Source organism: Chenopodium album, chromosome 2, assembly GCF_948465745.1.
Source record: "Chenopodium album chromosome 2, dcCheAlbu1.1, whole genome shotgun sequence".
In the NCBI taxonomy this organism is placed as follows: Eukaryota; Viridiplantae; Streptophyta; class Magnoliopsida; order Caryophyllales; family Amaranthaceae; genus Chenopodium; species Chenopodium album.
Window position 1 is genome coordinate 80,722,575 of NC_137835.1, and position 16,205 is coordinate 80,738,779.

Here is a 16,205-nt window from a genome sequence, read left to right on the forward strand (position 1 = left end):
TGTCCGACCTTGAGCCGAACCAGACGCAGCAAACCCGACAGCACTCTCCGTACGATTATCATGAGCATCTGAGACAGTTTGCTTGCGTTCATCAGAGACAACCTTCGCATACGCCACATTGAGTGAGGGAACGGGATCCATCATTAGCAAAGTCGACACAACACTACCAAATTTTTTCGAATCTAAACCAATACAAAATTGGTGAAGCAACTCACTCTCAATGATCTTTGCATACTCCGGGGCAGCAGTACAAGAACACTTGGGAATTTTACAATAACTAGCCAATTCATCTTGCAACTTACGCAATTCACCAAAATAAACGGCTACCGGCCTTCCACGTTGCTTGCAATCAACAATTTGAGCCTTCAACTCAAGAATACGAGGACCATTGCCAAGGGAATATCTATCACGTAGATCATCCCATAAAGATTTGACATGATCGGGAAAACGAACCGTAGAACGCACCGAAACATCCAAGGTATTCACAATCCAAGCAACTAGCATAGAGTTAACGATACCCCATTGATCAAAATTTGGAGACTCCTTGTCCGGCACCGTAATAGTGCCATCAATAAAACCAAGTTTGTTCTTAGCTCGAAGATTATTGCGCAAAGAACGAGACCACTCCTCATAGTTATCTCCTTTGAGCATAATTGGGCTAATCACAGCCCCTGTACCCTCACTTGGATGGAGATAATAAGCAGAAAATGGTTCATAACGAGGGGCCTTGGGAACATCATCACCACTCATGACTACTCAAAAGATGAACAATCACAAAGCGGAAGCACGACCAGGAACAAAACGGAATAATAAAACAAGAAGAACAAAGAACTAAGATTTGTGTTTAGGAATGAACCGGAAGAAAGAAAAAAAAAAAAAAAATTCTCTAAATTAGAGGGCTCTTGATACCATGTTAAACTCACAATAAGTTTAGGAGAAAAACGGCTTAATGAGCCTTTAACATTAAACACGTATATATAGGTTTACAACATTAACCTAACATGCCAAAAACTCCTAACAAGATATATACAAATATATTCACAAAATATATCTTACTTATCATAATTATATCCTAACAAAATGAAAATCAGATAAATAGATTACATATTACACCTAAATATGCTTACAAAATTAATTTGAAATAGTTTATTAGTGGTTGGCAGCCAACCACTATAGATTGGCATCAATGTTGATTTGAAGTTCTTTTTTGATTTTTTTTGTCCAAGAACAATAATTCAAGTTTGCAAGTATGTGCGTATGTGCAGTTACTAACTTGCTAACTATGCAAGCAAGTGAACAATTACAAGTCTACAACCCCATACGACTATACGTGTTATTCTGAGAGTCATATCTCACAATTCGACAAAATGCAATTAGTTTACTTCCTTTGCTTGGATTGCCACATGATATAAATTACATCCCGCTAAAATATAATATCAGCTTATAAATCTGTAATAGCCTTGCTATCAAAAATAAAAATCAAAATATCTCAATCACATATCATACATTAGGCAAAAACAAAATGTCTTTTGGCATCAAAATAACAAAGTGTATGGTAAACATTATGCACTACTCAAATATTCGGATGTAACTCCTATAAGTTAGATAAACAAACAACCAAATACCTATTCAAGCACAACATTTTTAATTTCGATGGTTGTTTTATTCTCCATGTCTCGTAAACAAGTCAGCATTTATCCGACTAAATTAATTGTCATCCATTAACACAATTTGTTGTTGATGAAGTCAATATTGCATCCCAATAAAAAAAAAAAAAACAAAAAAAAAAGTGTTGTTATCGTGTTTGTTTGGCTTGTGGCCTTGTGGGACATGAATATAATCAACAATGTGAATATTTGCAATGTGCAACACTCAAAATTTTGGCTAATAGTATTAAATAAATACAATTAATTGTATGAAATAATAATCTATACTAAAGAAAAAAGATTAAGAAAGAGAAGAATTCCCAATCTTGCCCAAATCAACAGATGATCTACAAGAGTTGGGAATAATAGCAAAACGAGAAGAAAAATCAGGAAAATATTCATCATCATCTAAATGACCATTTTGCCCCGGACCATCATCAAAGTTAAGCGCATAACTCAAAGGGTCATAATGGAATTTCCCAGACACATTAACATTCTTCCCACCTCGATTAAACCGACGAATAAAAGTCTTCCATTTGGGCCCAGCAATGATCTCGGACCACTCCCGGATCTTCTTAAGGCCCTTTAACGGCCCAGCCCACCATTTACTTTCAATCTCAGCCGTCTGTTGGAGCCTCTCCCACATGGACGGAGAGGATGATGACCCGCCAAGCCCGGATAATCTGTTCGGGCTGGGCTGTGACCCGAAACAAGGAATGAAAGAGCAGCATCTGTTGTTAGAGGAGAATGATTCCATTATCAATGCTTCGTTTTCGTCGATTGCTTGTTGTTGGACGGAGACCGGGAGTTCCGGTGTGTCGGTATCGGGTTCGGTCTTCTTTGACATTTTTTCTATCGGATACGGATTCCCTTTTCCTATCCCGTCCATTGTGTCGTACACCCGAGTGTATAATAGAAAGTGCCGATTTGTGCTCGAACTTGGAGTCAACTATATTTGTAGAGGTAAAGAGGAGAGAGGTGTAAGGGAATGAATAGAGAGAAGGGGGGAATGTGAAAGATGATTTGGTGTTATTTATATACGTGAAAGATGACACTGGGATAGGAGCTGGAAGTATTTGTATCTAGGCTTTGGGAGGTCGAGATGGGAAAGTGAGTGCACATCATATTTTCTACATATGTGCCAACTAGTCCTTCTGTTCGTTAGGTTAAAGTTTTGAACTTGATATTTGTATAGTTGTATACCTTACCTAAGACTTTGAGATTGATCACTTTTTGGAAAAAAAAAAAAAAAAAAAATACATTTCAACATTTATCCTCCGTACTTTTATTATATGCTTGTATTCTTTTTTATGAGTTATCAAAATTTAGTGCATATTTCTATTTATTAATTGTACTCCTTTCGTCCCCTTTTGTTTGTCACTATTGCCGTGTTGGATGTCCCTAAATGTTTGTCACATTTCATATTTTCATAATAATTACTCCCTCCGTCTCCTTTTGATCAAATTTTAGTTCAAAAATGTTCACTCAATTTGCTTTTTCCAACAACCATTAATATTAAATTTTTACCAAAATTCCCTCCAATTTACAACAATATTTGTGTAAATTTAACTTTTCCATGTAAATCGTATACCCTACCATTTGCCATAAAAATTGTGTCAAATTTTGACTAATTTAATGTTTTACACTCTTGAATCTCTCGATCTCTCTTTCCCATGTATTTTAATTATTTTTTTAATTGGGAAAATGTCTCTTTTCCATACACTTTTATTATAGTACTTTATTGGTAAAGAATTTCAATATCTCATATACTTTCATTACTTCACATTCCCAACCTTAATTCCCCTAATTTTCCCTCAAAAGTGACTAACAAAAGGGGATAGAGGGAGTTTTTTATTTTCTTTTTGATAATTTATCATCCTTTTTCTTTTTCTTTTTCTTTTTTGTACTTTGACTTCAATTCTCAATACTTTTTCTCTCTCGTAATTCTCAACTATATTTGTACTCCCAATTATTAATTTTAAAAAATCTTTAAGTTTTTTTAATTTCCGTGAAAAATAAGAAATAAACATATAATAAAAGGACAGAGGGAATAGTAAAAAACTATAGTATGAAGTATAAAGTATCGTGTAAATTGTATTCGGTATTATTTATACGAAATACAAAATTGCATAGTCCAGTGACTTATTTATATTTAGATGACAATGAGCTATATGGTGAAATATATAAAAGAAAAAACACACTTTAATAATCTCAACTATTGCCGATTTACTTCTAATAATCCCAATTATCCTCATCCCTACAACGGGTCTAAAATTCATCCCCATCCCCCATCCCTGTAACGGATCTAAAATTCATCCCCATCCCCGCCCCGACCGATACAACTCCAAAACCATCCCCCCACCCCCTACTAGGATATCCACCCCCACCTATTCCCTACCAAAGACCCGCCTAATCCCCACCCAAGACCCACCTAATCTCCGCCTCTCAAAGACACAATCATACATAATTAATACGGATTACAATAAAAAAAATCCTAATATTATGCACAGTTTTGTATATAATATAAGGGTCTGTTCACATTTACTTAATTTCAGTTCAGTTCAGTTCAGTTCAGCTCCAATCAGTTCAGTTCAGTTCAGTTCAGCTCTTAATTTCCCTCTCTCATAAAATATTCATTTCAGCTCAATTCAGTTAAGTTAAGTTCAGTTCAGTTCCAATCAGTTCAGTTCAGTTCAGTTCAGCTCCAATCAGTTCAGCTCAGCTCAGCTCAGTTCAGTAAATGTGAACAGGCCCTAAGTGTAGTACAAATTATTATAATTAATATTTTACTGCACATAATTATTTTAGAAAACAATATGAAATTATATAATTTTGTTTTTAAAGATATATAGATGTGGGTATGAGGTGGGGATGGGGTGGGTACGAAGCGGGGGCGGGGTAGGGCGGGTACTATGTAAACTCCACCCCGCCCCACCACCCACCAAACCAAGACCCATCCCCGTGCCCACTGGAGCAGGGATGGGCGTGTCTATTACTTGACCCGTCGATCTCACTGACATCCCTACCCAGCCCACTCTCACCCGCCAAACTACCTAAATCTACTTCAAAAACTACCTCTACACAAACGAAACCAACTTTCCTCCCTTCCAAACCCCTAAATTCGGCCTTCTAGACAGTTTCGAGGGTGTGGGAAGGGAGGAGCGACGCGACGCTGATTTTTTTTTTTGGTTTTCCGACGAAGGGGGAGGGAAGGAAGGAGAGTGGTTCAAGGGGTTGGGGTGGGTCCACTGAGCAGACCATTTTCGGGGGACTAGGAAGGTGGCCGACAGTTTTTCGGTTTGTTGTGGGTTGGCAGGTGGTGGAGGGGTTGGTTGTCACAATTGGTTTTTTTTTTTCTTTTTTAATTTTTTTAAAAATTAGGTCAATCATGTGCTGACATGTGGCGTTTAAAAAAAAACCTCTTTCAACAGGTCATCGCTTTTTTGGGTCTACTGGAGGCAAACTCAGGGCATAGTTTGAATTATTAAAAAAAAATTAAACTTTAGTTGGATTATTAGAAGTAAATCAGCAATATTTGACATATTTAATGAGCTATATGGACTATGGAGTACTTACCATAACAAAATGCTCAAAATATAGAAATTTGGAATACTAGCTATACTTTTCCATATTTTTGGGAAAACATTAGGTTTGAACATAAAAGTGCAATAATGTTCCATTATTCCTAAACTTTTGGCACACAAATTAAACATTTGTGAACTGTATGAAATATGAAGTATTTATTTTTGCGCGTATGTGAACTTTAAGGATTAAATCCCAAATAACGGACAATTATACCAATTGATTTTGATTCTTTTGAAACGAAACCCTATTAATTTAATGCAATTTAGTAGTTGTCAACGTAAATATGTCGATTATTTAATATGCAATGTAGTACATAAAACTTTTAAAATGCTCGAGTGTGTACGCAATTCTCATTTAAGAACCAAGGACAACCGTTACGAATTGAACCCCCACATTTGTACATGTATGATGTATATGTGAGTCATCCACATTAAAGAAGTAGAGTAAAGTTATAAGCAAATTGGTTTAGAAATAGAACATTATTACTCTAACAATTAAGCAACTTTCCTCATTAACAAATAATCTAACAAAACCTTAGTTCTTTTCTCTAAATTGTCTTCAGATTACAACATCTAAATACTTAGTTATTTATCCTATACAGAAGGCAGTAAACTTATGAATCAAGATGTTACAAAACAGATTAGACTTATTATAAAGAGGTTACACTACCTAGAATGAATAATAATGTGAATGGAACTGTTAACTTTATCAACCAGAATCAAGTAGATCACCTAGGAATCTTGGCATGCTTCGATTGATAAATTGTTTGCTACTGTAAAAAAAAAAAAAAAATTGAGAAAAAGGCTACCGAATGATTCCCATGATTTATAATGTTATTAAAAAAGGACCCACCGAAAGGGGAAAAAAAAAATAAAAAAAAATAAAAAAAATTTGCCAGCTTTGTGGCCTAAGTTGTTCTTCATTAGGTAGATCTAATGATTGGCTAAATCAATAATACAAAGCAACAGAACAAATGGCCGTTATTATTTGGTATAGATTAATTAAAAAATTAAATTGAGGTGAAGATCTAAAGATTAGTCAAAGAGTCAAGTTACTTTTGATCTTTTATCCTCAATCGTGATTCATGCATGCCCAAATCTTTAACTATAACCAACTAATTTCTTGATTAATTAGAATAGCTCAATGACAAGACTCTTACCTAAATTACCTTCCTAACAATAAAAGTAGGATGTAGAGTTGATTGGAGCTCAAGTCAAATTCACAAGTTGTTATTTTCACAACCCACAATTAGGGTACTTATGATGCGAGATAAGTTTGAGATTGGGACATCATAACTCAACTAGCTAATATTTAGGAATGAGTTTGAGTTGAGTCAAGAGATCAGGCTTTGAATGAATCGATCTCAATAGCACCACTAGAATAAACAAGAAATTCGGTCATTTGCCTTATTACAAAGTAAAAGTAGATAATAACAGATTTTTCGAGCTTCTCATGTGGATAGGAGTCACATTTCAAGTATCTCAACTCAACTTGTCAACATCTTGAGTTGAGTTCAAATCCAAGTTGAGTTCGAATACAAGTTGAGATCACTCAACCCAAGTTTTGATCAAGTTCAACTGTTCAAGTAACTCGCAAGTTATCTCATCATATAAACACTCCAACAGTCAAAAATTTGCAAAACTGTACATTGTTATTCATATATAAGTATATAAATACAAGTACAATACTTCTTCACAAACCACCAAATTACTATTTGAGAGTTTTTTATATTACTATCGGTTTCTTCAATAATGACAACAAAAATACAAGAATGAAGTGATGCTCCAATAATGGTTCGAGGAACACTTAGATAAGCCCTCTTGCATACCCTCTATTTGTAGTGGCTAACGGCTAGGCTACCTACCAAAATTCAAACCCCACCATTTTAATCCTTAGATAAGACAATGAGGTGGCCACTCAATATCATATCTTCTTGTAATCAATTCAATATATTAGCAATACCAAAAGGCAGTGTAACACTTCAACGCAATATAAGATATTAATCACCTAAATAATCTAATATTGATGACTGACATCATGATAATATCTTCAGCAAAATAGCTAGCAAATATCTCAAAACATTAAGCAACCAAAAGACTATTGAACAAGACTACTATTTTGGAGTATCATGGGAAGACAAGGATAGCTATATTTTTTATTTATACAAGATATTACAACCTCCGTTTCTTAATATTTGATATTTTCATATCGAACTTTGACTGTAAATTCCTCATAGAATCTATGACGAAATTATACTGATAAAAGATAAGATAATGAAATTACTATTACATAAGAATCTACTATTATACTTGTTGATTATAGTTTTAAGAGTAAATTGTACTCAAAGTTATATCTTAAAGTAACAAAATAGCATAACTTACAAGTCAACGAGAAGGTCTTGTTCCAAAAAAGAAATGAAAGAGGGTTAGGCAACTAAACTAAAGGTGGGGGGACAAGTACATTATACAGCTGATTTTAGGGTGTCTGTCTTTCTTGAGAGCCAAAGATATTTCCAGTTCATACCAAATCTCAAGCCTCATTTTCTAAGTGGATTTATCAATAAGACAAATTTCTCACCCACATTTTTCTCAATCTTTCTTTCATTTTTGTAACTAAAAAGACAAGAAAAAAGTACTAAAAACCTGAAATTCAGGCCACTTGGAACAGATAATAATACTAAACTAGAGTTGCTTAGCTCAATAATAAATTAATAATGAATCTTTTGGTCACATGAAATGAGAATCAAGTCTCGTAAGTTTGATTAATTTGCTTCATTTTATAATACTGGTTAAAGGTAGCAAGATCCTTTACAGGATGAAAGCGAATCACCGAAACCAGATAAATCATTATAAATTAAGTGCTGATCATGCATGAACAAAGACATGAAAAGGCGGAAACAGGATTTAGTCACTATTAGACTTGTTCAGCTTAAAGGAATTAAGTTCGGCAAGCTTGCAACATTGAGCTGTACTGTACTTTTCTAATAGTGATTGGCCTGTTTCCTGGTTCACCAGCAACCTGGAGACAGACTGAGATAAACCCAACAGATTTCAACATACAACTGACAACAAGGGCCGCCTTGGCGGTTCTCTGAATCTAAAGTGCCGTTTTCAAGGTGACATGCAGGATGATCACAATAAATTTCACTCAAAGATCACAAACGATTCTGACATTGACATTGATCAGCTTTCTACAAACTATAATAAAAAGCAAACTTGGATCCACATATAAAACAACCATACTTAGATTAACAACCATTGATAAACTCTGTTAGCCTCCCTAGGAGCAATACATATATGTAGCAGCGTTATTGAGCCATTCTAGTTCTAGAGCATACATAAAGTTAATACAATATATAAACACCATCACCATAACATATAATTCATATAATATGAGTTCATAGTAGGATGCAGTCACACTAGTTCTGAGGCTTACCTAAAATGCAGCAGCCATTTCACCTGTACGAGTATGGACATTCCAGAACACTTTTGAAGCATCATCAGACTTTCCAGAGTCGAGAGCAACAGCAGCAAATATTGCACGAAAAGCACCACAGACTATGGCAGGAGTGGTAGAGTTGGTATTGTGAGAGACTCTGAGTATTTTGTGCAACCCCAACCGCATCCCATCCACAGCACAAGAGGACTCCACATTACATGCCTCTGCTATCACACGATTCAGAGTTTTTGAAGATATATCCATATCATTTAGAAGATACCTATAGGACACAGATGTTTCTATGATGCTTGTGCCTAGAATGCTTAATGCCCGGTTGTTCTCCTCAGAAAATGAAGCATGGGTCATTGCACGTCGAAGAAGATCAATGCGTTGAAAAGTATAGCTGCAATTAAAGATTCAACCACTATTACTATTCCATGAACAACATGGAACTAATCATATAGAAAGAAAACTCAAGTGACAACACACAACAGGGCACATGTTTTTGAGCTCACATACAGTTATTGATAATTAGGGGTTAATCAGTTTCTTATCAATCATCACATATTCTCTTCTTGATCCAAGAAACCTTACTTAAGCTCAAGTTTTTTCTAGAGAAAACAAGAGAAAGTCAAAACTTGAAGGGAAAATGTCTCATATATCCATATCATTTCACTTCATAAAATATCTTCACACTTTGAACCATAAAATGGATCCTAGTTCAGCTTTAAATATCCATGAGAGGAGATGAACAAGAACAATTAAACATTGATGAGCTTGATGGAAAAAGAACTGAACCAAAACTTCCACGTCTATGGCTCACCACGGGGGTCGTGGAAATGAATTATGCAATCACCACACGGGCTGCAGGTCATCCTCTAGCCACCCCAAGGTATGAATTTTTCCCGGAGCCCCACAAGGCCACAAAGAAAATAAGATGGAGGAACAAGAGACTGAGAAATAGAGGAACGACAGCCACAGGTTATAAGTTATGATCACTCGAGTTCATGTCCTTAGTGATTTAGCTACATACCTGCTTGGTCTTAAGACACTAAGAAACTACAACAAAACTAATAAAATCAATGCTAAATTGTGGAATATACAACTCAATTCACCAATCTCATTCTCCTTCAACCGGATTCTTATAAGGTCCAACTACATTTCAAGAGATAGACAACATTTCGAAGAATCATCAAGATCTAAGCTCTCCTTGCACAAATAGAAATCTTAAATCTTTTTAGTTAAGTATTAAACAAATAAACATTAGTTAAAAAATTAACAGCAAAGACACAAATTGTTTACTTGTTTTATACTACTCAGACTTCAGAAAATTTTCAACAAAATCCACATCTAAGGCTCGGATGCGAGGTTATATGATTTAAACAAGTCGTGCAAGTATCATAGATCACATTTAATCCCACCCACCCAAACATCAACATCAATGGAAATTTAAGCAACAAGAAACTATTCTAAAATAACATATTTATTTGTTTATAAGATACAATTTTTAAAAAATTGCATTGCTGAAAACAACAGCAAGCAAAAAATTGGACTAATTACAATAACAATCGTACTTTAGTAATCAAACTATCTTTAAATTCTTGTTCATCTTCACTAGTTGGTTAGTCATGTCCGGTCATAGCGGGTCAATTAGTTGGTTAGTTATATTTGGTCGGGTCAATTTTTGACACCTCATTTTGACGATCACCCATCAACAATATAAGTATGGTTGAACAAATTATATAAAGAATCATGCTTTAGAAATCAATAACAATCATTTCTTTCTCATCCTAATCAATTTCTTGAATAACTTGACTAAATAGTCAAAATTAATATAGATAGTTAGAGAGTACTTAATCTGCTTCTGGAGGGTTTCAAGTGCAGTAGAGAAGGGAGATTTTGTTGTGATTATATGCTTCTTGCTCACCAATTCATCAATCTGCGGTAAAAATTTAAACAAAGTAATTAACTTTACAGAAATTAAGTTCATAATATTTCAGGGATTTAAGTGATGATTAAAGAATAATTAAACCTGGAAAGCAGCGGAAGTAGAGACTATCATAATCAGAGTGAGGATTGTAAAACAAACTGCAATTCGACGGTCCATTTTCCGATCAGAGCGAAGAATCCAACTTCAGACTTTTACTTTATGTGCAGTGAAAACCTAATGCTTCTTACTTTACCTTACTCAAACGCTCCACAAAAAAAAAAAAAAAAAAAAAAAAAAAAAAAAAAAAAAAAAACTCACTTAATGTGGAAGAAGTCAATACTCTATGTAAAGATCATTGTGGGTAGAGCTGTCAAAAGTTGACCCGACCCGAAATACCGACTCAAACTTGATTATTAATCGAACCATCTTAATCCGCAAAAATGGGGACCCAAACCCGACCTGAAACCAACCCTAGACCCGAGATGACCCGAGTATGTGAGACCCGGACCCGAACATGAACTGGCCTGGAGATTACCCGACCCGAATGTAACCCGTTAATTATTGACCTGAATCGAACCCGACTGGAACCGAAATTGACCCAAACCCGTTTAACCCGTCAAAACCCGAATCTAACCCGACTTGTTACTAACCTGACCTGAATTCAACCCGACTCGTTCCTAACCCGACCCGAATTTAACCCAACTTGTTACAAACCCGACCCGAAATCAACCCGACTAGTTATTAACCTGACCCAAATTTAACCCGACCCTAAATTTACCAGATCTATTACTAACCCGACTAAAAAATTAGTCCGATCTGTCACTAACCTGACTCAAAGTCAACACGACTTGTTATTAACCCTACCTAAATTCAACCCAAATTGTTCCTGACCCGATTTCAAATCACCTTAAATGCAATTTAGACCACCTAATTATTGTTGATCAAAGCATTTTGTCTAGGTAGACCAAGTCGGTGAGTCGGTCCAGGCCAGCAAAAGAAAGGAGCATCAATGCATCATACTCAAATTTAAGAGTTAAATATAGTATATATTTGTTGTATGGTCAAAGAAGATAATTATCTTCCTAAATTATAGACTATAGTTCCCTAGTATATTGCCATATATATTATAGTCAAAGGAAATAATTAGCTTGATAAAAATGATAATTATCTATTTATAGTTAGTTGAACCCAAATATGACCCGACCTGATTGTAACCTGCAAAATTGCAAATTATTGACTTGAACATAAACCGACTTGAATCTGAGAATGACCCGACTTGGAAATGACCCAACTTGATTGTAACCCGCTAATTATTGACTTGAACCGAACCCGACTTGAACCCGAGAATGACCCGACTTGAAAATGACCCGACCTGATTATAACCCGCAAATTATTGACTTGAAACGAACCCGACTCAAACCCGAGAATGACCCGACCTGATTCTAACTCGCAAATTATTGACTCACTAGTAGAAAAAGGCTTATTTGCGTCGCTCATTTATAGTGTATTTGCGTCGCTTCTATGAGCGACGCAACTGCTCGCGACGCAATTGACTTTTAAGTCATTTGCGTCGCTCCTAGGGGCGACGCAAATAAGAGTCATTTGCGTCGCTCCTTTATAAACAAGCGACGCAAATGACTTTTTTTATAAACTTATTTTTTGTCATTTGCGTCGCTCCTTTATAAACAAGCGACGCAAATGACTTTTTTTATAAACTTATTTTTTGTTGTTTGCGTCGCTCCTTTATAAACAAGCGACGCAAATAACTTTTTTTATAAACTTATTTTTTGTCATTTGCGTCGCTCCTTTATAAACAAGCGACGCAAATGACTTTTTTTATAAACTTTTTTTTTGTCATTTGCGTCACTCCTTTATAAAAGAGCGACGCAAATGACTTTTCTGATAAACTTATTTTTAGTCATTTGCGTCGCCCCTTTATAAACAAGCGACGCAAATGACTCTTTTGATAAACTTTTTTTGTTATTTGCGTCGCTCCTTCATAAACAAGCGACGCAAATGACTCTTCCAATATATGAATTTTTTGTTATTTGCGTCACTTGTTTATATAGGAGTGACGCAAATAACTGAGTAGACAATACAAAACTGTTGTATTTGCGTCACTTGTTTGTTTAATGAGTGACGCAAATGAGGTGAATTTTTTTTTTTAATTATAATATAATAATTGCCTTGTATATGTTTGTAGTACCTGTTTTCCTAGGTATAAAGTAATATGCTAACGCTAATATAATTGAAATTAAAATGCAATTTTATTGAATAATGCAAATGTAAATTTCGGCAGAGTCTCCTTTGTAATTTGGCCTACCCATAAAATTGGGAATGACGGCATTATATTAACAACCTGTCCAATAATTTACATCTCAATATCATAGACATTATACTCATAATCCCAACACCAATTAACCAAATTACTTCATTTCAAGCCTATAATCCAAAACAAGAGTCAAACATGCGCTAAGTGGTAAATCTAAAGTTCAACATTACATATAAAATACTCTGCCCAAATATCTCGGATCTCATTTATCTCCTCCTCGGTGTACGGTGTAGTTCTTGAAAAATCCTATCAACACAACAAATATACAAGAGGAAAGTTTTAATTCAAGATTGTAGCTAACATCAAATTGTATTTATCAAACAAAAATGAAATATTTGACAACTCATACCTGAATAAGATCTTCACTGCTATGGTGATGTTCAAGTATTTCGTACATATAACGCATGACGTAGTAGCCACACTCACGTCCACCCAATTGTTGAGGACACTACATGTAATATATTTGTAAGTTGAATTAAATTGCTATACTTCAATTATTAAGAAACTAAAATTTAGGGTCAGAAATTAAGGTAACCTGTCCCAAATGCCATGTCAATTTACTTCCCCTAGATTGTCCACTTAATGCCTTAAAACTTCGAAAAGCACTACACATTTGAAACAAATAACATATATATTACCCTTACACACATAAAATCATGACATTAATAACAAACTAGACTTACTTTGTCATTGCAAACTTAATTGCTAAATTTCGCTTCTGCCTCAAAGAATCAAAGATGATGACTTCACGCTTAGCCATGCATAAGACCAAAAGAACCCAATGATTCCTACATAATAAATTAGACACACATTTGTAAAAGAGTAAAATAATATCAACAATTTGCAAAGTTCAAATAAATACAAGTTCAAAGTTTATACTTTTCATGGTATGGGCATAAGATGAACTGCTTAGATTTTTGTTTTTCCATCACATGTGTCATGTATAGTAGGATACGATCAGCATCACTATGCAAATAGGTTTCTGAAATCATTTCCGGACACATGAATCCAATGGAAGCCACTTCCTCCGTATCGAGTAAGTCACTCAAGGCCCTACATATATATCATGTAATAATTTAACATTATAAATGTTAATAAATAAGTATATGGGAAGAGTGAAATTTGAATATCTTACATCATAAAAACTTGCAAAACTGAAATATTCAGCCAAGCTCCTGTGAGAAGTTGATTGACATCTTCACGTTTGATAATGATGTCCTTACTGTCTTCATAACTAAAGGTCCAAGCATCAGCCTTAACCTTAATAGTTTCACCTTCGGGTAATGAAGATAACAAACTATTCAAAGACCCACACTTCTGAGACAAGTTTTCCAAAGCATAATCCATAAGAAAAACTTTTTTTGGATTGGTGTTGGACTCTTTTGTTTCGCGACCACTTTCAACTACTTTCATTTTGTCTTGCATGTTTTCTTTGGCCGCTTTGTTGTTACCATTGTTCTTATTTGATATGAATTCCTAATCAATAGTAAAGCAAATCTATTCAACAATTTGCTATATTTTTTGTATGGCAAACTATATGTAAATTGTTACAAAAATAATTTACCTTGTCATGCATGAGTGAAACCAAGTATTTCGGCCATTGGGTAAATGTACCATGAGCATGCTTAAGTTTCTTGATGACTGAAGAAGGAACTGGAACCGAGAATTCTTTGAACTCGTCAAAAAAATCATCAACACTCACCCTCACGTGATCCGGAAGGAGGTTACTATGATGATCAAGGATTAACTCCGGATGATATGTACCTTCAGCTACAATGACTTTCTCAGAGTCATTTTTCAACAATGATAGCCGACAAGGAACCGGTTCCTTATAAAGATAGAAAAAAATCATAATTAAAAAATGTAGAAAACTGAGTTACAAAGTTAAAAGTATGTCGCAGTCATAAATCATTAAAAAAAAAGATACAAAATATAAAATAACAAAGTGTTGGATACCTGTATGTTTGCAAATGGATCATCACCCACTGATTGGCAACTACTAGGATTTTGCTGAGTCGTCCGGCCTATGTTATTCATTTCTATCATTTCAGTTGGAATTTGAATACCAATCTGTTTAGCAAATAACATAAACTTCTCTTGAACCATGGAATCCATTTTAGAATCCATATCCTGCATAGTCTCCTCTCGTACCCTCCGGGCTACTCTTGCCTCTAATTCTTCCAGCTCATCATCTCCGAATTCCCTACCCCGTCGGCCACTACGCCTCTCTCCGGATCCCCATACAACTTTAATGCCAATTCCACTGCCAAATGCTATTGCCCGACCATTACGATCTTTTTTCCCAAGGGCACGAGATAAGATATCATCATGCCTATTAGGAACAAAGTTTCCTTCAGCTTGTTGCTTTCTCCAATTATCCTACACAATGACTTCAAGTTAGAAAACTTTGGCTGCAATACATAAACTTAACAAAATATATTCAAACTTGAAATAAAGACTTATTACATATACTTATTATATACTTACAATGGATTCTTTCACCTCTCTTGTTTTCTCATCCGGCAAATAAGGATTTCCCTTATCATCTTCTATTGATCTTGCTAGAAGCCAAGCATATGTCCTATCCGGCAAACTAGACACAACCGAAGAACAAGATGAAGTACTGGATGCTGAAGATGTCGTGGGAATATACCCTTTTCTACGCCATACAATATTCATTTCACCATATGATTTGGCTCCTAAATGGTGAGGGTATTCGTTGAAAGACTGGCTTTGTCTTGCCTTCTCACTGATTTCCTATTTTCACGAGCATAAATGAAGATTAGTACATAAGAATCCGTTAACAAAGTATTAATAACCCGCATGATCATTGATATTAATACACACAAACCTTAAAATCATCTGTCGTATGCCCCTCCACAAATGTTTTCCACATATCCTCAGATATGAAATCATAGAGTACATACGACATTCTTTTCTCCTTCGGCATATTCCTGGTACATGTGATCCAACCACTGACCAATTTTGTTTTGAAATCTCTCCAAGTTTTATCACAAGTGCGTAGGACCTTTTTTTTCTTGTCTTCATCTTCTTCGATTTGAAACTCTCTCTACGCAAAAAATTAAAAAAATAAAAAAAGTTAGTAAATAATTTCATCATATTCAAATAAATTGTTTTCATCATATTCAAATAATGTCAAAATGATCATATAATAGTATAACATTTAACATATAATAGTGAATATTACCTTAACATCTTCCCACAAAGTGTCTTTTATTCCTTGTGGAACTTGATTCCAATCTTTATACAATAT

At 35.0% G+C, this 16,205-nt stretch overlaps 2 protein-coding genes across 3 annotated transcripts; both read right to left on the reverse strand.

The window, feature by feature from the left end:
* Positions 1 to 6,833: 6,833 nt before the first annotated feature.
* On the reverse strand, positions 6,834 to 10,886 carry LOC145589502 (protein NUCLEAR FUSION DEFECTIVE 2-like). 2 transcript variants are annotated; one of them, XM_081646103.1, is made up of 4 exons: positions 10,702 to 10,886; positions 10,523 to 10,608; positions 8,667 to 9,072; positions 6,834 to 7,091 (listed from the first exon to the last, which is right to left on the reverse strand). In XM_081646103.1, the coding sequence occupies exons 1-3, from the start codon at positions 10,774 to 10,776 to the stop codon at positions 8,667 to 8,669; spliced, it is 567 nt and encodes a 188-aa protein (XP_081502229.1). In that variant the 5' UTR covers positions 10,777 to 10,886; the 3' UTR covers positions 6,834 to 7,091. The 2 variants fall into 2 exon arrangements, with proteins under 2 accessions (XP_081502229.1, XP_081502220.1); XM_081646094.1 differs by lacking the exon at positions 6,834 to 7,091 and having other exon boundaries at positions 8,458 to 9,072.
* Positions 10,887 to 13,007: 2,121 nt separating this feature from the next.
* LOC145589513 (uncharacterized) lies at positions 13,008 to 14,328 on the reverse strand. Its single transcript, XM_081646115.1, has 6 exons — positions 14,067 to 14,328; positions 13,811 to 13,984; positions 13,615 to 13,719; positions 13,467 to 13,536; positions 13,281 to 13,379; positions 13,008 to 13,177 (listed from the first exon to the last, which is right to left on the reverse strand). Exons 1-6 carry the CDS (start codon positions 14,276 to 14,278, stop codon positions 13,085 to 13,087), a joined length of 753 nt encoding a protein of 250 aa, XP_081502241.1. The 5' UTR covers positions 14,279 to 14,328; the 3' UTR covers positions 13,008 to 13,084.
* Positions 14,329 to 16,205: the final 1,877 nt, after the last annotated feature.